General features: G+C 38.9%; 1 protein-coding gene across 6 annotated transcripts in view; it reads right to left on the bottom strand.

Moving 5' to 3' along the window:
* Positions 1–25,741, bottom strand: part of LOC129748752 (receptor-type tyrosine-protein phosphatase-like N) — a 128,895-nt gene that overhangs the window by 8,136 nt on the left and 95,018 nt on the right. For 4 of the 6 annotated variants that reach the window (XM_055743484.1, XM_055743483.1, XM_055743482.1 and 1 more), the window contains exons 5-10: positions 23,355–24,774; positions 23,206–23,289; positions 9,894–10,129; positions 9,566–9,821; positions 9,228–9,504; positions 8,732–9,165 (exon numbers count right to left, since the gene is read on the bottom strand). In XM_055743484.1, coding sequence (XP_055599459.1) covers positions 8,732–9,165; positions 9,228–9,504; positions 9,566–9,821; positions 9,894–10,129; positions 23,206–23,289; positions 23,355–24,774 — 2,707 coding nt within the window. The remainder of the gene's footprint in view (positions 1–8,731; positions 9,166–9,227; positions 9,505–9,565; positions 9,822–9,893; positions 10,130–23,205; positions 23,290–23,354; positions 24,775–25,741) is intronic. The other 2 variants (XM_055743487.1, XM_055743486.1) reach the window with 2 other exon arrangements.

Genomic DNA, 25,741 nt, shown 5'->3' with positions numbered 1-25,741 from the left:
TATGGCGACCGTGATGGAATACGAAGTCTGGTCAGTCTTCTTACCTGGCGTAGTCATACCTTGTTTGAACTTTCTGCTGGCGTTTTCTCTTAAAGCGGGCCATAGACTACACAAATTGGCCTGTACAAATTCGATGATTCCGCGTCGATTGTTTGATCTATGCTCGCCCACACACTATACAAACATATTTCACGCGAACACAAATGATTGCTGGCGAAAACAGCAACAGCAACAAAAAAAACCATCTCCACCCCGGCTGGGAGAATGTTTTGTACAAAATATTTCGATCCCGACCGATTTTATTCCAACCGTTTGGGCGCTCATTCAAGCAGTGCCATACACTATGCAAATCGTGCTCACAGCGACAAAATTTCATCGAATTTCATCGCATTTGTACAAATGTTGTGTAGTCTGTGGCCCGCTTAAGGTAAAGCTGACAATCCGACTTTGTTGAAGCTAGCGTTTAGGCCTGAATGCTGGCATTTCCGCCTGTTCTTAGTGGTGACGCACTCTCCTGGGGTGCAGGCATGTTTGCCGGGTGAGCTGGCGTACTCGCTTGGGGGAGCTGGCCTTTCTGTCTGGTCAACTGGCGTACTCGCCTGGGGGTGCTGGCATTTCTGCCTTGTAAACTGGCGTACTCGCCTGAGGGTGCTGGCATTTCTGCCGGGTGAACTGGCGTACTCGCCTGGGGGGAGCTGGCATTTCTGCCTTGTCAACTGGCGTACTCGCCTGGGGAAACTGGCGTACTCGCCTGGGGAAACTGGCGTACTCGCCTGGGGAAACTGGCGTACTCGCCTGGGGAAACTGGCGTACTCGCCTGGGGGAGCTGGCATTTCTGCCTAGTAAACTGGCGTACTCGCCTGAGGGTGCTGGCATTTCTGCCGGGTGAACTGGCGTACTCGCCTGGGGGGAGCTGGCATTTCTGCCTTGTCAACTGGCGTACTCGCCTGGGGGAGCTGGCATTTCTGCCTAGTAAACTGGCGTACTCGCCTGAGGGTGCTGGCATTTCTGCCGGGTGAACTGGCCTTCCTCGCCTGGGGGGAGCTGGCATTTCTGCCTTGTCAACTGGCGTACTCGCCTGGGGAAACTGGCGTACTAGCCTGGGGGAGCTGGCATTTCTGCCTAGTAAACTGGCGTACTCGCCTGAGGGTGCTGGCATTTCTGCCAGGTGAACTGGCGTACTCGCCTGGGGGAAATGGTTTAGCTACATTCGTTTTTTTTTTGGTTAATGTAAACTTACCATGTGTCGGCTATCTGACTGCCAGCTTCACTGTCAACTATGGCCACCATTTTTTATTGCACTACTGAATCCAACTATGGCCACCATTTTTTTTTTTTTAGCAACACAAATTATTAAACCACCAGGAGATTTCCCTCTATCTACCACTACACAATTCTATTTGAAAAACCTGGTAGGAGCGCCAATGTAAAACTTTACGGTTCCGTGTCCATAGGGAAATCTCCTGTGGTCCGGTTATTTACCTGTACTGCTTTCCCGAGCGAGCTGCCGTCTGCCCAGACGATCACGCGGGGGCAAACTGACGCAACCGAAGCAAGCGTCTGACGTCTGGCCGAGGAATCCTTATCCAATGAGGTACACTTTTACTAAGGTGGCGCAAGTGGACACACACTATTGTACGTCCGAAATTGACTAACGCTTATTGAGTATGATGAAGGAGGAATACCCACTAGCTCATATCCCACAATTTTGAACAAACTACTTTTTCAAAATGAAATTAAGACTTCTTTGTGACATCCATAAGGGACTCATCAAGATAATGAAACGAGCACATTGGAAGAATTCGTCAAATAAGTTCGACGGTTGCCACCGAAAGAAAAGAGCTTCTCTGAAGCATTTTGAAAACAAGAATATTAAACATCAGGATAGCATTAGCATAGCATTAGCATAGCATTAGCATAGCATTAGCATAGCATTAGCATAGCATTAGCATAGCATTAGCATAGCATTAGCATAGCATTAGCATAGCATTAGCATAGCATTAGCATAGCATTAGCATAGCATTAGCATAGCATTAGCATAGCATTAGCATAGCATTAGCATAGCATTAGCATAGCATTAGCATAGCATTAGCATAGCATTAGCATAGCATTAGCATAGCATTAGCATAGCATTAGCATAAGTCAAATCTCAAGTCGTTAAGCCTCAAGTCGTCAAGAGGAATGCGTGTTAGCAGTCCGCGAACGGTGTAGGATGACCCCATCGCCGGCGATCATCTGAGTAGTGTGCGTCAGGTCCCTTGTTAGAAGCTACAAAGGTAAGGCATCCTCTTCTGCGTAGTAGAGGTCATGAGTGCGCCGCGAACGGGTGTAGGATATGCACCGCCGAGGAGTATCCGAGAAGTGCAATACCTCCCTCGTAGCGGAACTCGTAGGAAGGGGATAAACAACTGTCGGAGGATACCCACGAGTAGAGAAGTTCTCAATGCCGGGCACACCTCTCGAGTCGTAGCGTTCAAAGTCCCGAATGTGTGCCGTGATCGGAGTCGTTGCGTTAAGTCCCGCGCATGTACTGTGACAGGCGCAAGTCCAGGATAAGCTGCTCTCGATCGGCACACGACGGGCATAAAGGTGGCAAACCTCGAATCCTCGAGATAAGAGGTCGGGCTTCGAGTCGTTAGGGGAGAGGTTAGGCCTCGAGTCTTAGGAGGAGAGGTTTGTGTGGTCAGCCCAGAGTCTTTACGATAAGAGGTCGGTCTCGAGTTGAGATCAGGCCTTTTATCAACCTGAGGAGGGGTATAAGTGTTTAGCTCGAATCATAACGAGCAGAGGTCACATCTCGAGTCGATAGCAGAGAGATCGAGCCGTGAGTCGTGCAGAGGAGAGGTATGTGTACGTCAACCTCGAGTCGATGCGAGGAGATGTCGGTTCTCATGTCGTTAAAGGAGAGTACAGGTTTCGAGTCGTTACAAGGAGAGATCAGCTCTCTAGTCGTCAGAGGAGGATCAGGCCTCGAATCGCCATTACGAGGGAAGGTCGGTGCTCGGGTGGTGAAAAGAAAGATCAGGCCTCGAGTCGTTATCGGGAAATGTATTGCTTTAAGTGGTTACGTAAACAAGTTTTCCGAGGAGCACGAGCCCACCATTAAAAGATAGTTTAACGACAGTTTGAGGTAAAACCCAAAATCAAAGACCCAGATGAATTTCAGAGAGAAGAAGGTATATGGGAGTACGAGGTATAGTCGTCAGTCACATCGCATCTATGGACCCAGTAGAAAACTGAGGTGACTTGCCGTGCCTTGGACTACAATCCGAATACGAGGAATAAGTACCTGAGTATCAGTTTGTTTTCGAGACCTTTTAACCTTCCAAAGCCGTTCGCTAAATATCCGTTTCGGGGAAATATGCGTTGTAATTTGATTTCGTTCTCCTGGCTGTAAATGTTAACCGATTTTGATGATATTATATTCATTGTGTAGGTAATTTATTCTAATTACTCAACATTTCAAAATAAAGTCGATATGTATTACCAGGTTTTCAGAAACTGGTTTAGAAAGTTAAAAGTCCGAAAAATCAATTTTATTTTTAAAATACTCATAACTTCTGACAGCTTTTCTGTATTTAATTATTTCATTAATGTTTGAAATTGTCAAGAATCCATCTATCCGACAATGTATAGATATGTTGGGGTCCAATGAAAGTTTTTACCGCTATGACAGATCTTCCGGTAGAAAAAAGTCTTACTTTAAAAAAACGACATCCAGTTTTGGCTTTGCTTAGCTGTATTTCATTTCTCAATGAACCGATTTTAAAAACTCAAATTTTAGTTTTTTGGCGTTAATTTGATCATTATTTTCATAGAACATACTTGGTCTGTCAAAACTACCAGTTCATCAGTATATTGGAATGATGATAAAGATGTTTGAAATGTGCGCTTCGGGTCATATTGACCCGAACGGCTTTGGAGGGTTAAAATCGAGTCTGGTGAGGAATTTGAAACAACCATGCAGTGTTCCTCTTTTATAGGATTCCCGTAGGCCTAGTTCAGTATCCCCGAGACAGATCATGGCACCCAATATATCATATCATCATATTATTATCACTGAAAGTAGAAAACTTCGTTCGGGAATAAGCCTCGAGTTGGAAAGATGTGCCTGTATTTAGACTAAAGCCCAATCCAGCACGATTAGCAGGGTATACAGGAAAAAAGACCGACTCTTGGTTAGATTTATTCACAATATCAGCAAATTCCGAACAAAACCTCAAATTATGTTGACATATAAATTTTATGCTATTGACGACAAATAAAAAACTAAATCTTACTTGTTCCTTTTAAATAAAGGTATAACCCTTTTCATGGAACTCTAAAAATAACATTTGAACGTAGCTGATGTGTCTCAATTAAAATCAACTTTCATGTATTTATCTTTTAGGTTTTCTCATAAATTTTTATGAGAACAACTTTGACTTGCCAGGATATTTCCCGGTTTTTACGTCGAAATTTTTGAATCAAATTTCCGGATTCAGTCAGGTTTTTGTGTACAAATGGCCGGATTTGTCCGGTCCGGATACGTTACAAAAAATATCAACTTTCACACTTTTTTTTAAATTAGAACTCCACAAAACCGAGGAGAGTAACGACACAGGGCACAGTCAGCGCGAAGCGAACTGAGATTCTCAACTCGCGCGAAAAAACGCTTCTCATTAAAACACGTTGAAAAAAAAACATCAACCGGCCACAGTGCAAGCGACTTCTCGCGCAATGATCCGAAATGACATGAAAATGAAAGAACTATAACAAACTAAAAATTGACAAATGAGAGTACACTGAGGTTTTTTTTACGCGGTTTTTTACACGGTTTTTTTACGCGGATTTTCGAATTAACGCGGTTTTTCAGGGAAAATATTCTAAGACTTTTTCAAAGGAAAACACTTAGAATCTTTTTGTAGTTGGGAAAATATTAGCTCTGAGACTAAGAACGTGATACATGAGGTCTAAGACCTGAGACCTGAGACTTGAGACCTGAGACCTGAGACATGAGACCTGAGATTTGAGACCTGAAATATGAGACTCGAGATGTGAGACACAAGACATGAGACATGAGACCTGAGACATGAGACCTGAGACATGAGACATGAGACCTGAGACATGAGACATGAGAACTGAGACCTGAGACATGGAACATGACACCTGAGACATGAGACCTGAGACATGAGACCTAAGACCTGAGACATGAGACATGAGACGATCTCAATTCCACACTGTCAAATTAGCCTCACTATATTCTACTATTCTATTAATCTAATTGATTTTGTTTTTTATCTTAAAAATAAACTATCATTGTACGAAAATTTTTAAATAATCATGGTTCTTACGCGTTTTTTAGTATTGTGCTTTTTTGCGCGAATTTTTTTAATTAAAATGGATTATTCACGTGGATTTTCGAATTTCGGGGTTTTTTTACGTGGATTTTCGAATTAACGAGGTTTTTTTACGCGGATTTTCGAATTAACTATTTTACGCGGGACGAAATACCGCGAAAAATAAAAACCTCAGTGTACTTTGAATGAAATAAAACAAATGTGGTAAAAAAAAATATGCCAACAATATGAAAAATATTAAAAAATTATAACAAAATATGAAACAAATTTTACGAAAAATTCAAAAACTGACAAACATATGGTAAAACTATGAAAAAATTATCACAAAAGTTGTAAAATATGTCAAAAGTTTGACATTAAAATGACAACAAATATGACAAATGTGCTAGAATATGACAAAAATTTGGCCTAATTATGAAAAATGGGATATTACAAAATTCTGACAAATACGACAATAATGACAAAAATTTAACAAAATATGACAAACACCGAAAAAAATAATGAAAAATATGTCACAAAATTATGACAAATTTGATAAAAATATGACGAATTAATGACAAAATATGACAAAATTAAGACAAAACTATAATGATATATGTAGCTCAGTTGACAAGTATGAGCCGATGTCCGTAAGTTCGAATCTAACAGTAAAACATTGAACACAGTTGTACCGGATAAGTTTTTCAGTAATTTTCCTCAAACTGCATCGCTATTATGAGTCGTGAATGACACAAAGGTTATAAAACGACTATAATCGAAACAAAATTTAAAAAAAAGGAAACTACAAAATAATTTTGACAATCCAATGAAAAAAAACCTGATGTAGCTATGACAAAAATTGACAGCATAAAGCCGAAAATCTGACAGAACTATAAGCTTTGTAAATTTTTTTTTGTCAAAGTTATGTCACAGTCATAGTCATTTTTTATCATATTTCATTCATAGTCATTTTTTATCATATTTTTGTCATAATTTTGTCATAATTTTATTATAATTTTGTCATAATTTTGTCATACTTTTTTCATATTTTTATCACATTTTTCATATTTTCCATAGAGTTGTCAAATTTTGTCAAATTTTTTTTTTTTTAGTTTTGTCATGATTGTAAATTTTTGGTCATTTTTTTTATTTTTTATAGTTCTGTTAAATTTTTTTTCATATTTTCATTAATTCAGTCATATTTTTTAATTTTTGTTTTAATATTTTGGTCATGGATTTGTCATTTAATTGAAAAATTCATCAAATTTTATACTCATATACTCATATTGTGGGTGTTTCACTCAATTTTCAGTGATTTAATGCATTTTGAAGTCAGGCGGAAACCACCATCTTGGATTTCAAAATGGCGTCAAAAATCTATTTTCCTACGTCCTCCCAAGGTCCAGGCACCGTATATTCATTTTATTAAGATTCCTCTTCATATCTCCTGGGGTCTTGTTTCCACGGTTCTGGAATTCGCAAGCTGTTTTTTACGCGGTTTTTCGGAATTAATGCAGTTTTTCGGAATTCACGCGGATGGTATTTCGCGTACGTACAATTTTTATTCTGTAAACTAATTTGCATAGATTTCTCCATGTGATATTAATTTTTGCAAACCACCGAAGGTTTTTTCAGTGTTGAACTGCTTCGCCATTCGAGTGCACTGTGGCCGGCCTTGAAAACTTACGAAATTGCAAAATTTATCCGGTGAATGAAGATTTCAATCAATAATCTTAGCGGGATGAATGTATGTAAATGTAAACCCGCCAAGTGACGTAGACCGAGATCATTTTCCCTGAACTGACATTGCACGCAATATCCCTACAAAGTGGTCAGTTAATTTGTATAAGGTTGCGGTTAGGAAAACTAAATTTCTTTTCTCTTGAGTAGCCACAAATCTAGGCTTCATATAGAGGTCTAAGGCAGCGATCGGCAACCTTTTGAGATGGGAGAGCCAAAAATTAGAAATTAGGGAAATTTCCAATTTTGAAAGAGCCGCACTTCATTTTATCTTTACTACAAATAATGGTAATCGCTAAGACACATACCACCGTGATTTTAACTAATGCCATATTCGTTTTCATTTGGTGGAAAGATGGTGGTGCACCAACTGCTGTCATCTTCATATAAAAAAAACGCTTTGACAGCACTTGGTGCACAACCGGTGCACTACCAGGATGAAAACGAATATGGCATAAGTTTTATTATCCTTTTACACATCGTCACAGATTTTGGATGTTTTATTGGCAATTGGAAGCAATTTCCTTCCTTCTAAATCAATATATTTTCAAAACGAGTGTAGCATAGTAACGTTGAAATTTTGGCGTATTGCGGTTGTGACCTGATAAATTCTATCAATTTCAACTTTGACGCAATTCTTTCCTAATGCTTATATTCTCAGATATAAAATAGAATTTTGATGTGTTTTGTTGAAATATAAAAAAGAAACACTAAACATTTTCATATCGATTTAAAAAAAATGCATGGATGTACATTAATATAATATAAATTAAATCGGGGTTTTGTCACTATTATTATTTTAAATTCTACAAATAAGGTTAGTTTTAAAAAGATATTTACATATTTTCCGATCCTTAGAATAAATCAAGCAATAAATTTTAGTTCATAAATGTTCTTTTTGTTGTGGAAATCCACAAAATAGTAAAACTTTGACAGAATTGAATGACTTATCGCAATATGTGATCTGATCAAACGGTGTTTAAAAATTTTTCAGAAAAAATATTTTTACAAGCTCTAACATGCTCATAATTTATCAGAACGGTGTTAAAGCAAATTTATTTTCTAAATAATTAACTTGAAAAAGAAAACTCAACTTCATAATCTTAACAGTGAGAACTTCATTTGACGATTACAAGTGTACTCGGTTTTAATCTGATTAAATTTTAGTTTGGAAACAAAGTCAACGAAAAACTTCAAAGGCCACCAGAGAAAAATTGCTCCTGGATTTCAATTGCTATTTCAGATTTTTAGTGAAGAACGTTTATTGATATCTATATCTTAATTTTGTTGCAAACTGACGATGGTTGAATGCTTCTTAATGATGCTGTTAATTTGTTTCATAGTAGTTTTTTTGGTTTATTTTTTTAATCCTGAGAAATATCGTCCTAACTAAAGGAAAACCAATGTTGAGTCTGTTCACTCGAGAAAAATTTTAGAAATTTCCATAATTTGCACACACATTGAGCTAAAGAGCCCCAGGTTGTCGACCTCTGGTCTAAGGCAATATTGTACGTTTGGTTTAAAATGGACTGATAAACTCGCTGTTCACTCTATTGTTTTACTTATTTCAAATCTCTTCTACTGAAATTCATGGTGATTTTCAGCAACATTTTCTTAACTCAGTGAAAACAAGGACGTAGAATGCGTATTAATAATTAAACTCATTTACTCACCTGCTGTGAACCACAATCGGACACGATCGTCCCCGGTAGGATTTGTTCACCTTCCGCCGGAAGTCCAGCAGAGCCTTGGCCGAAGTCGGCACACCGCCCAGTGGCCAGGACAGGAAGTGGAACTGCGTTACGGTACGGGTCTCGCCGGTGCGTAGATTCTTCAGATAGAACGACCGCACCAGATAGTCATCGCACCAGATGTGCTCGCTCACCAGATGCACCTCGTAGATGTGGTACACTTCGGCGCCTTCCTCTGGCCAGTAGCGAGCGCAAGCAGTTTCTCCGTTCTCCTGTAGACGGCAAAGGGCAACGAGTACTACAGCTCCCTGCTCCCAAACCATCTGCCAGAAGTGAGCCAGTGTCGATTGCATCGGTCCTTGGGCGGCCACGTAAGCCGGAGCCCTCGGGTCGTGATCCGTCTGGAAGGGGAAGAACTAAGTCATTTAAAGGGGATATTTTTGCTTGATAGAAAGGAATTTCTAAGAAAGCTTCTTACAATTGTGGATGCGTTGATGTAATCCATGCCCTCGGCGTTCGCCAAATGGTTGAGAACAACTCGCGAATGGTCGTACGGCAGAGGTGCTCCGGGTCTGTTCAAAGCAGCACACTGCTGTTGAAGTGCCGCATCTCGAGCGCTGGGTTCAGCCTCGTATCGGCACAAAGCTTCCCATTCACGCTGCAGACGTCCCTTGTTGCGCAGATGATCTTCCATGTACGACAGTACCATGTGGCCCGTAGAGATGTCCATGTTCGTCAGTGCTGGTTCTTCACTCCTGTTTGTTTGAAAAATAACTTTGAAGACTTAAGTTACGTATTGCCCAACTCTTTACTTACCAAGATGATGTGCTAGATCTGGATGACGGTGGTCGTTCGGTTTCCTTAGCCAAGGCTGTTATGCGACCTCCCGGAGAATCGTTGCTTCCATTTTTGCCGGCCATCCGCGCTCTGCACAAATCCTGGTAATCTTTGCTGCAACTGTCGGCTCCCAGAAGTCCCGTCTGCAATCCTCCTAGCTTATCCTTCTTCTTGTCGTGCTTCTTGATAAGGAATAAGGTGATCACGATAACGATGATAGCTGCGGCACCGGCTCCTGAAAGCAATCCGAATTGCCCACTCTATTAAGACTTCCACTGAAACACATTGAAAACAGATAACAGCTCACCTGCAAACATGAACGCCATCACGTGTGTTACGTCGGGTCCTTCGCTAGCGCTGCGTTCCTTGCTAACCGAGTCTTCCTTGGTTTTATCGCCAACACCTGCTCCCGTTACCATTACGCCAAACCGACGGGATAGATTGTTCCGAACGCGACTGTCGTTGATCTGCTTAGCCACCTCGGCAGCCGTTTTCTTGTCCGGATTGGGCTCTACTCGGAACGAAACCTCGTGACGATCAACTCTGTAGGATGTAATGATAAGGAATTATACAGTTGCCGCTACTAAGCTGAGTTTGTTTACACATATAGCGAAATTCCAAAGAAAAATTCAAATGTTCCTTTAAAGCTTCAAAATTTTACTAAAAAGGAGTAGGAGATTTTGAGTCGACTTTTAGTACAGTTTATACCGGAAAATGTTGAAAGTAATCTATCCAATATCCAGAACGAATATCTTGAATCGAATATGAGTTGAAAATAATAAATTTAATCTCATTATTTGTCCCAAGCTTCGCTAGCCCCTTGGTATCTTCCTGTCAAATCAATTGTATTGGAAAATTTCAAAAATTAGTCAAATTAAAAAAATTCTAGAAAGATAAAGCGAAAAGTAGCTATGACTGATTTGATAAATCCTAAGAGCACCCGTATCCGTGGTCCAAACAGCCGGTTTAAACACAAATTCCGACCCAAGTAACCGCATCCGTGTCCCATTATAATAGTTTCATCTCACATTTTTTTTAGAACTGGTATAAAGATTGCTCCAAATTTGGATCCAATTTGACGCAGTTCGAAACCGTTTGACAGTTAATGGAACACGAGTTGGATTGCCCGTTTTTTCACTGGATTGAATCTTATTTTGTTTGTTCGATACTTGTATTAATTAGACCCAAGAATAGATCACGGATACAGAAGCTTTAGGGAGTTAGTTTTATTTATTTGGAATATCGAGATTATGTATTGGATTGAAACGTAGAGAAAGAGAGGATCGCCAATGAAAAAAATTTGTCGGCTGAATACATTACACAATACATACACAATGTACATGAAATTGTGCATCGGTTAAAATTCTGGACTATCGACAACTTGAATCTATCACCAATTTGATCGAAGGAGCCACAGTTTCCATGGGAAAATGTTATCCAGTTCCTTAGAGCAAGTTCACTCGTGTTGGGGAAAAAGAGGCAGAAATTTGGACACTTGTAGCACATTTTGAAAATTTTACCATGCAAAAATGTTTTCAAGATCTTTGGGCGTTGTTTTTTTTACAACACTGTTACTAATTCAGCCGTATCTGATTGAAATATTACTATTTTTGCATCACAGCAAGCAAAAATAGAACACGTATTGTATAAAAACTTGAAGGCCGCAGATCTTGAAAATGTTTTTGCATGGTGAAGTTTTCAAAATGTACTACAGGTGTCAAAATTTCTAACATTTTTTCCTAGCACAAGTGAACTTGCTCTTAGAGTGAATATTCACAATGTTGTTAGAGTTATAGCTTTCTACTTAACACTTGAAACGCCAAGGTCCGGAAATAGCTGGTCCCAAATATTCATACAGCTGTAACTTGCCAACGACTGATACAAATTTCACAAACTAAGCCTGCTTGAATTACTTGAAGTGTCTAGTATAAGTTTTTATAACTTTACTAGCTGATCCCGTACGAACTTCGTTTGGCTTTCAACCTTTTCATATGTGATGAAAAGCTTGTGTTTTCATGATAGTTGTGAGGCATTTTCACGATGCATTTTGGATGCAAAATATTGAACAGTTAGAGGACTTGTATCAGTGATCTATTCCTGAGGCTAATTTAAACAAGAATTGGCCAACAAGATAATATCCAATGCAGTTAAGAAAGGCAACCCCATTTGTTATCTTTTAACTGTCAAACGGTTTATAACTGCGTAAAATTGGATCCAAATCTGCTTAGTTTTTGACCAATCCTTAAATCAGTTCTAAAAAAAGTTAAATTGTAACTAGTACAATAGACCGCCAGTGCGGTTGGACCACGGATATGTAGATGAAGGATATGCACGAAAAAAATATTAAAAATAAAATAAAATAAAATAAAATAAGAGTTGAATTCGGCAATACTGATGATAAATGGAATAAAATAAATTTCTATGGCAACGTTTGTTATTTTTTTTTGTGATGGTCCCACAGGCCCATTTGGGTCCTTCCTCCACCCCATACGCATCTTTTGAAGAAGGAGGGACAGTTTATCCTTAGGATAATATGTATTGTTTACTTATGTTGTCAATTTATGTACGACTTGTTTGTCTTACTCCCGCGTATGTCCATCACCGTACAAATTTCTATCTGATGTTCCGTCAGATCTTCATCACTATTGTATGATCCTTTTTAGGATTAGTCCTTGTTTCATATTGTATGTTTTATGTAAGTTATTGTCAGCTTCTTAAAAATATTCAAGTTTGAACTGTCTTTGATGCTCCGTGGTAGGCTGTTATACAGTTTCAGTCCATTGTAGAACACAGATCGTTTGGTCATCTCTTTTTTTGTATTTGGTAGTCTGAAATCTCGGGCTCTCCTTGTATTGTATCCATGTATGTCAACTCCGTACTGCAGACCGTCCAATAAAGTCTGCTTCATTTAATATTGGAACAAATTCTTTTGCTCATTGTGGCGCTCCTAGTGGACGGATTTGGAAACTTTTTTCACCCACGTGTCGGGAAATTCATTACCTTTCACCATGTATTTATGTCATAACACCAAACGATAGCATTTTGTAAACAACCGCCATGGAAGCCGAACGAAGAGAACAAATTGTGCACAGTTTTCTTGAAAATCCATTGTTGTCGGCATCGAAGCTAGCTAAACAGCTTAAAATGCCCAGAAATACCGTATGGCGTGTTATCAAGCAGTACAAGGAAACATTGACGACGGCTCGGAAGCCGCATTCGAAGCGTCGGAGTGGAACTGTCGACCGGAAACTGCGTGGGAAAGTCATCAAGGCCGTCAAGAGGAATCCCAATCTTTCAGACCGCGATTTGGCCAATAAGTTCCAGGCCGCTCACAGTACGGTGCGACGAATTCGTCTCCGGGAAGGAATAAGGTCATTCCGAGCCAGCAAACAGCCAAATCGGACGCTGAAGCAGAACAATGTGGCCAGAATCCGTGCTCGAAAGCTGTACGACCAAGTGCTGACCAAGTTCGACGGATGTATTCTGATGGACGATGAGACCTACGTGAAGGCGGACTTTGGGCAAATCTTTGGCGACGGCTAGGGGGGATGTACCTGCAAAATTTAAGTTCGTGTTTGCGGATAAATTCGCCCGCAAGTACATGATTTGGCAGGGGATATGCAGTTGTGGACAGAAAATCAAAGTCTTTCTCACTGACAAGACAATGACATCAGAAGTCTACAAAAAAGAGTGCTTACAGAAACGGATTCTGCCGTTTATTCGTGCCCACGACCGTCCAGTAATGTTTTGGCCGGACCTCGCAAGCTGCCATTACAGCAAAACGGTTATGGAATGGTACGCAACGAACGGAGTCAGCGTAATACCGAAGGACCTCAACCCCCCAAACTGCCCCCAGTTCCGGCCGATAGAGAAATACTGGGCAATCACGAAGCGGAGGCTTAAGGCAAAGGGAAAACTTGTTAGGAACATGACTCAAATGAAGAACTGGTGGAATCAAATTGCCAAAACGGTGGACGAAAAGGGTGTGCGCCGCCTAATGTGCCGTATTACGGGAAAAGTACGAGAATTTCTTCGAAACAGCAATGAATAATTTTTTTAATTTTTTTTATGAAAGAGTAAAGAAAATGCTACATTTGTATGAAAAACAAATTATGAATTCGTTAATAAATGACTGAACTACACGCAATTGTTTGTGTTCCAATATTAAATGAAGCAGACTTTAAATAGGATGGTAACATTCCTTTTTTCATTTTGTAGATAAAAATCATACTGTTGTAAGCAATCCTCTGCTTTACTGACATCCATTGCAACATATCAAGCATAAGAGCACTAGGAGTATATCGGTTGCATCGTATTACCACTCGCATTATCTTGTTTTGTATTCTTTGCAGCCTCTTTGTCTGCGTGTCTGATGCATGAAGCAAAATTGTAGCGCAATAATCAAAGTGTGGTATAATAACAGATTTCACGTAGATAATTTTTGACCAGAAAGTCATATATCTGCTTATCCGACAAAGTATTCCATATTTCATGGCAATCTTCTTAATAGTGTAGTCAATGTGGGCTATAAAATTTAACTTTTCATCTATCTGTACTCCTAAGCATTTAACTTGATGTACTCTTTCGATTGCACAACCATCAATCAACAAGTTTGAACACTCTCCATTTTTGCGGTTGCCAATGATCATCCAGTTGGTTTTATTGAGATTCAAACACAACTTTCTCTGTTTTAGGAAATCTGCAATATTTTTCAAATCAGCATTTGCGTTTTGAATAACAAGCTCTAAGTCATTTCCACTCCAGTAGGAGACTGAATCATCCGCAAATAGCTTAAGACGACCGTACTGTAGGCATTGTTTCATGTCGTTGATGTACAGTATAAATAACAATGGACCCAAGACACTTCCTTGTGGGACACCTAAGTTATTTTCTCTGTATCGCGAGTAAGATGAACCAAATTTTGTTCTTTGCATTCTGTTATCTAAGTAATTCTTAAACCAGTTAAGAACCGTATCATTGATACCAACTCTCACTAGTACATCTATCAGCAATAACCGCCCGCATACTAAAAAACTATAGCTTAAACAGTTTAAACGATACATCTACGGTTTTAGAAAAAGTGATTGTCTCTGTAAACGCAACTGTTCTTTTAAACGTTACTTCGATAACTATAAGAACGCTGCATGGACGTTCATATGAAAGCGTGATGGTATCTGGAATAGTATTAACGATATCTTTCAAATTTACTTTAATCATAAAAATGATCTCAAACCGTTACCCATACCATTCATTCCTTCTGTCAAACCTGCGTCAAAAATGAACGAAACGCCCGGCAGAGATGCCAGATGGTTTGCAAAAAAATCAGTATATATAAATAAAAATATCTTTCACATTTATTCTATTCTTATACAACTTAAGAGAGTTTCTACGACAATAATTGAACTTGGAAGCAACATGATCCTAAACGAGGTTTAGTTATAGTTTTACGTGATGCATTTTAAAACTCTTAAAGTTCATTATGCAAGATATCTATAAGCGTTACTTTTCAATTGTAGTTCATTTTTGTATGCATAAATGCAGTTGGGGAAATGGCTTCGGACTCTCAATGGGGTGTGTTATTTTTCTAACTGTTTTCATCATCAATCGTTTTTTAAGTTGTTTGCATATGAGCTATGATTGTTTTTTGTGCAATCAAGCGACATGAAAACATCGAATTTTCATTTGCAATGTGTATATGACAAATTGGATCGATTGGTATTGAACGGAGCTTCTAAATTGATTTATAAGCTCACTTTAATTTTTATAACATTCCTAATTATTACACATAAACATCCTGATCACCTAAAATATATACATGAAAATTCAGCATTTCAATATCTGTACAAATATTGATAAAATTGTCAACCTGGCATCCCTGACCCAAACGGTGTTGTTCGATCGTTTTGCTACCGCCGGCCGCGAAGAATTTTTTTTCGCCCTCGAATCTTGCTGGAGGAGAAGCAATTGCTGATTAATCAGCACGTCCTGGCATTCAAAGAATGCAAAAACCCGATGGCATTGTTCAACCAGGTATGTATAATTAAAAACATTTTTCAAACAAATCTGATGATCCCGTTTCTTTCGTTTTAGGTTATACTACCGGAACCCCCAAAATTTAACTCCGTGCTATGGATTCCTGGACACCGGAACCTTCCAAGAGGGTACTGATTGAAATAAGGAGGAGGCAGCACAGAAATGTACAGCTGGGCAGGTCTGTTGGTATAATATCAATTCGTAAAGATTCAATAAAATGATGAAATTTAGAACATCTGTAAGCCATTTTAATCCGAAAAAAATCCCATATGCATTGAACAAAATTTGCATTTGTGTGCGTGCACTTTAACGAACGGTTAAACGATATAATCTAATAGTTTTTTCAATGGTTACGTTATATGAAGCACCATCAAAAGAACAGTAATCTCAGTAAAAACTTTTCGTACAATAATCATTCCGATTTCCGTAACAGTTTTATTGACGGATTCATAAATCGTTTAAAATATGCCTACACATGTTCATTCTAGAAACAGTTCAATGCCCTGAAAACGTTATTCATTAGCGTTTCATAAACTATACCTTAACTGTTCCTAGAACAGTGTCTCCATATAGAGGTTTTAATAGTTTTAAACAGTAACATAACTTAACGCCATATTCTACAGACCGTCGTTTTGGAATTCAAGATAAGTGCAATGTTTTTTATGGTTTCAGATAGCATCGGCTAAACGTTTTTTTACGCTGTTTCTAATCGTTATATAACTGCTACAGGAACTGTTGTGTTACAATATTTTCGTATTCGGGCGATCAATCGTTTCAAATGCTCTCTTAAAATCCAAAAACACAGCAATTGTGTAGCTACCATTTTTAATATTGATCTTCCAGTTTCGAAGTATCAAATTCACAGCAGCTTCTGTTGAATGTTGTTTCCTAAATCCAGACTGCTCTGCAATAAGTATTTCTTGGGACTCAATAAAGTTCAAAAACTGTTTTTTTACTGCTAATTCTAGCACTTTTTCTTGGATTTCCAACATATTTATAGGACGGAATAACGTTTCCTCTCGTGCATTTTTCTGTTTTTCTATTGGCACTACAGTTGAACACTTCCACGTATCAGGTACTATCCCTGTTTGAAGACTTGTGTTTATAGCATCTCGTAACGGACTCGCTAGTACAGATAAAGAATCTTTAAAAACTCTTAGAGAAACATTTTCGATACCCGCCGTTGGTTTCATATTGTTCACTATTTTAAAGAACTCTTGGCTATTTAATGGTTCAAAAGTGCGAAAATCTCCGCCATTGTAGGTTAGCTGATTCAAGCAGCCATTAGAGCTTGCTGGAATACTGTCATGAATTTCCATGACACTATCGATAAAGAAGTCATTAAACTTCTCTGCAATTTCAGATTCATCTGTAATTTCAACACCGCTAAACGAGATCGAGTCAGATTTGGCGCCACTCGGATTCATTAGTCGTTTTATCGACTTCCATAATAACTTTCCATTATTTTTGTTTCTATCTAGCTCTTCTTGAATAGATTGGATTTTCGCTTCTTTTATTTTACGCGAGTATTCGTTTCTTACAACTTTATAATTACGCCAACTTCTTTCGCATTTAGTTCTCAAAAACTGTTTATAAAGCTTATCTCTTCGTTTTTTTTATCTCACTAAGACTACTAGAGTACCAATTAGTACCCGAACCAGTACCATTTAGTACAGATGTTTGGCGAACACTTTTCCGCTTTACTAGTGCATTGACACTATTTTTTAACAATAAATTGAAACGTCTTACCAGCTCATTAAAGTCTGCGCATCTCAGGGTTTGCAAACCTGCCTCAAGAAGTTGACGTAATTTGTTGCTTTTATACTGACTCCAGTCATTAATTATTTGATGTGTTTTGGGTATGGCAGCTTCAGGTCCTAACCCCGCAAATATTTTTATTGACTCATGGTCTGATACGCGATAATCTGGAATGATTGTCGCTTCAGCTCTGTCCACATTTGTGAAAACCAAGTCTATTCTAGTACTGCTGGAAACCGTTATACGGGTGTCTGCAGTGACAATTTGTCGAAAACCATATGCCTCCATAACACGTTTTGTAAGGGACGGCTTCGTCTTGCATCGGCACATTCGGTTACCCCTCGTTTATTTGACGAAAGCTTTTGGATTCACTATTGATCTCTTTCTCTCTCCTGCCTTCCCTCGCTCACACTCTCAAAAGATTGGTCGGTTCACACACTTCCGTCGTTCAGTCATCGAGTCAGCGTTTCGGTGCGCATCAAACAAGCATCCGCAAGAATACAAAGGTTTGAAGGAAGTGCATGGAAATCAAGGAACCGGAGATTTTCCGTATGGATACAAACGGACCTTTTACACGTTTCAAGTCCCGGCACTCTGCTTCTTTATTGAAATTTATATTGAAATCGCCACAAAAAATGTTATCGATTTCTTCTTCAACTGTTTCCTGAAGCCAATGATTCTCAAGAATATCCAGGAAGCGAAGATTACTTGCGCTCGGTGAATGGTAAATTCCTCCAACGACTATTCGTTTCTTTCCATCATTCAGTTTTGCTGCCAGAATCCAATTCATTTCTACGTTAGCATTAAGCAAAATGACGATTTTGTAAATGTTCCGAACAAACATTGAGACTCCTCCAGTATGCCTTGAATGAGAGAAACAATGTATCGTAGTGTAACCACTTATGTTCAAAGAATTTGAATTTGAGTCTTCAGTCAAGTGAGTTTCAACTACAACTGCAACAGCTGGTTTCAGATCCTGGATCAATATGCAAATTTCTTCAAAATTACTTGTCAAACCACACACATTAAGATACACAATATCAGATTTTGATTGCTATTTACCGTAGTCTATGAATTTTTTAGCTTTTGAAACTTTGCGTTTGTAAATCTCGCAATCATAACTCCAAGCTGGATGACCAATATCTACTATTTTCTCCAATTCAGGTGTAATTGTGTTATTGAAGTTGACACAATTTACACATTTCTCAAACTGAGAATTGCATTCATTAATTTCGTGGTCTTCGCCACACTTAGCACAACAGATTGATTCTTTACAAAATTCCGCTTTATGGCCATATCTCCAGCAATTATAACATCTTAGAACGCTAATGGCCTCATAAATTTTGCAACGCTCCCATCCTACATTAACTTTCCCACGTTTTATTAATGTAGTGAATGTTTGCGAATCAACTTCTAAGGTAGCAATCATTGGATTGTACGTCCATTTCTTATTTTTTTCTATCTTGACCACCGTAATAACAGAGTCTAACAAATTATTCTGCTTTTTCAATAACTTTACAAAATCGTTTTCATCAAAATCATCTGATTCTTCAAATCCCACAATTTTAACTTTGGGTTTGGCCGGTTGCTTAATTTCTACAGAATATTTTTGACCTAAAACTTTTGTAGAATGAGCCATAAAACTTTGTGCTTTTTCTTTCGTACTACGTCGCACCAACACTTCGCCTGATGATTCGATATAACGAACTGATGTTACTCCCATTGATATCGGATCAAAATTTGATTTCAAATCTTTACGTGTGATACTCATATCCTGCTCAATATTTGGTTTGAAACGAACTGTTTCCTCCAGTTTAGCTAATGAAAAATTTCTGGTTTTGCTTTTAATTTGCTCGTCAGTTTTAACCGGAGTATCACTTTTTACCGTTAGGTTTCTAACGTTTGATAACACGGCATTCTGCGCAGCTGCAGTCTTCACTACTTTAGAATATGTCATAGTTGGTGTTTTTTCGTTGTCATTTAACTTACGTTTTTTTGAATTCGAACGCAAATGATACCTAACAGCTTCATCACTACGATTTATATCGGACTGCTTAGACGTCAAACTTAACTCTTCTCTAACAATATCCTGAATTTGTTTTTTCAAATCGGAAAGAACGAAATTTTGATTTTGAATTTTATCGACTTTATCGCTTAAATTTTCAATCATCATCATTAAATTATCATAATTTTTATCCAAACCAGGATTTTCTACACAATCATCGAAAACAGCATTTTTATTTTTTCGAAACAAATCAATATTTTTTATGTTATTTTGGCAACACTGGGAAAACCAAACAAAACAAAGTCGTCATTGATCTATTTTTGTGAGTGATAAGGGTGTCAGAGTGAATCTTTAAGTTGAGATTCATAAGAATCGTAAAATCACAAACAATGGCGTAGTTGGTAAAATGAGCACAGATTTGAAAGGCTTATGCTCAGATTTTTAAGAAATAGTTCCGGCTCCGGTAAAAAGGACGGAGATGCTGGAAAAGCGCAGATTGATAAGGCTGCTGTTATTGATTGTTTGTTCCTCCGGTACATAAGACGGAAAGATTCGAAAGCGTGGATTTTATAGGCTGCTGATATGATTGTTTGTTTAGATTTGGCCTTCGGGTGGAAAAAGACGGACTTGGCTTAGGAAGCACATATTGTGAGAACTGTTGCTGCTGATTGTTTGCTTTGACTTCGCATTCCGGTGGAAAAATACGGAAAAGGCTTAGTAAGCCCAGATTTTCAAGGCCGCTGCTGCTGATTGTTTATTTTGAATTGCCCTTTCGGTTGGAAAAGACGGAATTGGCTTAGAAGGCGCAAATTATTAAAGCTGCTGCTGTTGATTGCTTATGTTGATTGGGCTTATTGGTGGAAAAAACGGAATGGTTTTGGGTGCGCAGATTTATAAGGCTACTGCTGATTGTATATTTTGATTCGGCATTCCGGTGGGAAAAGACGGAATAGGGGCTTATTCTGCGAGTCGATTGACTTGACTTACGAAATATTAAATTGTTTTGCTGGCCTTAATAACCTCTCTGGCCTCGAAGTTTTCGTTCGGATGAGCTGTTATTGGTCAGAGCTCATCGATACACAAATTTCTTTCCTGAAGTATTTTCTAGAGCCAGAACGAAGAAGTGAAATTTCGAGAGTCACGTCGCTCGAGTCGCAGAGTAAGCCCCTAGGATGTAGAGATTTTTTAGGCTGCTGGTTCTGATTGTTTGTTTTGATTTCGCCTTCCGATGGGATAGGTCGGAATGGCTTAGGAAGAGCAGATTTTGAGGGCAGCTGATATGATTGTTTGTTTTGATTTTGCCTCCCGGTGAAAAAAGACGGAATGGGCTAAAAAAGCGCAGATTTTAAGACTGTTGCTGCTAATTGTTTGCTTTGATTAGATCTTCCGGAGTAGATTTTTAAGGCTGCTGCTGATTGCTTTTGAAGGCATTTCGGTGGAAAAACGGTATGGGCCTAGAAAGTTCAAATTTTTAAGGCAACAGTTTCTGATAGGTTTGCTTTGATTTCGCCTTCCGGAGGCAAAGCACGGATTGGCTCAGTAGGCGAAGATTTTTAAGACAGCTTCAGCTGACGGTTTGTTTAATTTGGCTTTCCGGTGAAATAAATTGCTTGAGAAGCGCAGATGTTCAAGGCTGCTGTTGATTTCTTGTGATGATTCCGGTGGAAAAAGACGGATTTGGCAAAAGAAACGCAGATTTTTAACCTTTGGTTTCATGATTTTTTATTTTTCCTTAAAAATTATTTTACTAAACAGTTCAAAATACCGTGTATCAAGAAAAAAATTAAAACAAAATACGATTTTTCCACTTTTTCATACATTAACTGTCGAAAATTTGTTTATTTATGAAACAAGGGTTAAGACTGTTGCTGCTGATTGTTTCTTTTTGATTAAACCTTCCGGTGAAAAATAACTGAATTGGCTGAAGGGCGCAGATTTTTTTTTTCAGCTGCGACTGCTGATTGTTTGCTTTGATTTTGCCTCCCGGTAGAAAAATACGGAACTGGCTTAAGAAGCGCAGATTGTTAAAGCTGCTGCTGCTGATTGTTTATTTTTATTTGGCTTTCCGTTGGAAAAGGGCGGATTTGGCTAAGGAAGCGCAGTCTTTTAAGACTGTTGCTGCTGATTGTTTATTTTGATTTGATCTTCGGGTTGGGAAGACTGTTTCTAAAAAAACCTTTCGAATTATTCCGGCTTTGTTAAACAGAGACAGAGCGCCAAGAAAAGCACCGTTTGGAAAGGCTGACACTAAGAATGTTTCCGGATTGTTCCGGCTCTGGTAATCAATAACATAGTGACAGGAACAGCTCAAATTGGCATGGCTGTTGCCTGAAATATATTATCGGATTGTCTAAAGAATATGCAGAAATAAATAAAATTCTATGATCTGAAATGATTTAACAGAGAATGGAATGTTGAGATAGAGGATATTTGAAAAATAAAATTTTGTAATGAAAAAAAAACGAAAATCGGTGAATAAAAGATTCTATTTAGAATAGAGGTTAGGAAGAATGTAGAGATGCGATGAGGGATATGCACAAATTGAATAATATTTGTAGGATGGAGAATGTGGAATATGGAATAAAAATGAAGGATATTTGGTGAAGATTTTTCGAGGATTTTTCAGTTGAGAATAGAGATGAGAATTAATGTAGAGATGAGATGAAGGATATGCCGTAAATAAAAAAAAATTAATTGAAATTAAATGAGATAATAGTTGTATTCGGCAACACTGAAGATAAACAAAATAAAATAAATTTCGATGGCAAAGTTTGTTATTTCGGCAACTTTAAAAGAAACAAAAAATCTCTGAGTTGAGATTCATAAGAATCGTAAAATCACAACAAGCAATGGTGCTCTTATAATGAATAAAGGTTGTTCGGATCAAAAGTTGTGTGTGTTTGTGAATGATGCTTCTATTTGGATTTTGACATTTGATCTTTTGTTACGAAAATGGCTTCCAAGCTAGATGAGCTACCAGCAGGGAATCCAAAAATCGTTATCCTCCGATAGAAATTGCCGATCAAAACACCCGTGAGAGCGATTTTAATCCGCAAGAACACTATACTAGCGCTTAAAAGCTTCAATTTTGCTCTCGATTCCGAATCAAATTTATCTTCTCTCTCGTTAACGATAGGTTCTCGCTCCCGGACGAGATAATATTTTTCATTATTTGGCATGGAGTTAAGGGCGTGGAGAGTCAGAATGAACATAAATAGCTAGAAAAAGCACTCTTTATGTGTTTGTTCTTTCGATCGCTTCCAGTTTCGTTGGAGAATATTTTCAGAACTAGAACTGACCAAGAGAAAATAATTTCGGACGAGTTATCTTGATCGGCATTGGAAAGGGATGAGAAGTCATCGCGTTCTCATATCTATCGCTAAGTGTTACACAAGTGATAAACTAGGTATCATTATCAAATCTGCTCGATTTGCTTCCCTGGCTACGAGTCAAAACTTTGTACATGCGCCGTGATAATCTACCCTTACGTAGAAATAGCAAAATTATTGAATGTGACCAAATCAACCGTTTACGAAGAACAATTCATGAAAATTTATGAGGCTTTTGATCTAAACGATTTTCTAATTAATTTAGCATCTAACAAATTATGAGTCAGAATCTAATACATACAATTTAAAACATGTATGTATTGACGAAAAGGATTTTTCATATCGTTTTTTAAGAAGTTCACTGAGCAATTTTCATCCTGTCTCAAAATTATTAAAAATTTTATTTAAATTAATGGAAGTAAAGAAGGGATTTTCACATATTTGCATATTTGCGTGTCACATATTTGCAGTGCGCCGATACTCAAAAGACTCACCTTGGATGGGTGAAGTATCCTTGCATATTAAGCAATTCGGCCAGGGCGGTGACAATTCTGGCTCCATCCTTCCAGTTATCGATTCTGAAACAAATTAAAAACAAACTTCTTACAAATGTTCAACAAACAAAATTAAAACCAAAACTCACGGATTCTTCAAATTAACGTGAGCATATTCCGTGTCGACCGAGTGCGGCGCGTGGTTATCGTCCATGTGCAGATGCAGTTCCTTTTTGGACTTTGGCCGTTTAGAGTCCACATCAACTTCGTTCTGCTTCTCGTTCGGGACAGCTTCCTTCGGGAGTTCGTTCGGGCTCTGGGCCGACGGTGGAGGAGCTGCCGGAGGACCGGGTTTCTTGACGTCGAGCCTCTCGTGCCGAGTGAAGCCTAGTATGTTGTCCAACAGAGCTCGGGCGTCGTTTTTGCCCTTTACAGTTCCCGGCTTAGGAACGTACACGAAGCCACCCTCGGTGTAGAGACCGGCCTCGGATGGAGCAAACTGTGGGTCTTCGTTGATATTGTTGAGCGGCATTTCACTGATGTCATTGTTATGGTGGTGAGACTTCGTGAAGAACTTGTCCAAGTTTGGGTTTTCTTTGCCCGGAGCTACATTGTTGACATTTTCGGGAGCGAAGTTCGAAATCTTAGGAATGTGGTGTTTGTTGGCGTATTCGCGAAATGAAGACGATTTCTGGTTGATGAAGGCGTAGTCTGGAACGTCGATTGGAGTGAGCTTTTCGACGAGCTTCTTCAAAGCTTTCTCGTCATCCGTGTCCGATTTTTGATCCTTGAAAATGGAGTGGTCACGTTTTTCGTTGAGCGAAATTTGCGGTTTGATGCGCAGATGGAAATGTTTGATTTCGTTCGGAGTCGGATCGTCAAGGTAATCCGTTACATCCGGACTGGCCGGGTAGGGTTGAGCTATTCTGGGAAGATTACTGGCTTCGAACTGTTGAAGCATTCGCTGGAAAGCCGCTCGATTCTGAAAGTCGTGCAATGTGCTTCGTTCTTGTTCAGTCTGTTGGAGGTCTGTTAGGGGAGCTCTCACGGGAAGTGCCACGGGCTCCATATCTTCAACGATCGGTGTGTGAAGGTATTTGGGGATCAGTGGTAGCAAAGTTTCCGGATAGTTTTCTAATCCCGAGGTGGATTTCTTGTGAGGTTGTATAGCAGACGGATAGAAACGCTTCTCGCTCATTGCTGGCAGATAGGACGAAGAAGAAGACAAACCTTGTGATTTTTTCAGAGGTGGATAGTACATCTCATCGGCGTACTCGTCGTTGGGCGGAGTAAACCGTACGAAGGCTAGCGGGCTCTGGGGGCCCAAAACTTCCGGATCGGGAGCGAGATTCGCACACAGATTTCTGGGTATTTCCGAGTTTGATCGCATGGCAAACAGAGCTCCCTGCATGCGGCACTGGGTGAAAGGATGCTCCCATCCGATGCCGGCTCCCTGCAAATCTTCTAGCATGATTGCCAGAAAGCGAGACTGGTCCTCGTCCAACGGGTCCCGGAAAAGTTCCTCCGGCTCCAGCCCATACTGTGGCAGACATTTACCGAATGCGAAATCTGAAACCGAAAGTTTTTGAAATTATTAAGTGACAGAAAGACCTTTTAAACTTTAAATAAATGATATTTCTTTTGAAAATTCTTGTCATCCTTGTTATTGAATCACTTTCACTCATCTGAACCATGCTTGAACAAAAACATACCCCTGCAACTTTTCTGGTCTGCGTCTGACTCGAACTAATTAATTAGGTTGCTAATGAGACGCTTGCTGCAGTACAACCTGCTTACAATTAACAGTTTTCCATGGCTATTCTACACCACATTTTCCTGCTACCTACAAACATTGATCACAAAAGTGACACAAGTAGTTATTTCCTTAAATTTATTTACCTTTTATTTATTTATTGTATTCCGTCTCAAATCTGCCGAGTTAAATCATATAGTTTTTTTTTTAAATATTTCTAACAGTTTAAATTCAGGATGTTAACCTAAGGACATTTTTTTCTCAAATTCCTTTCAAGCGTGAATAAATCAAACCGGGAAAATTCATTTCCCACGCAAAACAGTCTAATGGCTCCGCATGCAGCAACAAAAAAAGGACTGCCGAGTTTGATAGGAAAATGACCGGCATTACTGGCGAACGCGCAAAAAATTAACGTTGGTACCTTCCTAATGGAAACGGAACACAATTTCATTAGGTATCCAGCCGAGCGGCTGCCAGTCAACGCCGGGGAACCGTGGGGCATTTTGACCCATTCATCGTATGCACTTTATTATTGGAATGAAAATGGTTTTGGGATTAGCGGATCCAGAATTTGATGGTTATATGGGATCATCTTTGAGAAAAATGTCATTTTTTTAACACTATTACTTATGAGAGCATTCAGTAGTTTACGTAGTTTAGATTCAGCTAAAGTTTCGATGTAAAAATCTTTGAACAAAATATGAGGACTTCAACACTTATGTGAAATATCTGACAATTTGCACCAGGGGTTTTAAGATTTTTCAACACATTTCAGATTTGGTT

This window comes from Uranotaenia lowii, chromosome 2 (genome assembly GCF_029784155.1).
Source record: "Uranotaenia lowii strain MFRU-FL chromosome 2, ASM2978415v1, whole genome shotgun sequence".
Taxonomy (NCBI): Eukaryota; Metazoa; Arthropoda; class Insecta; order Diptera; family Culicidae; genus Uranotaenia; species Uranotaenia lowii.
This window is presented reverse-complemented; position numbering and strand designations above follow the sequence as displayed.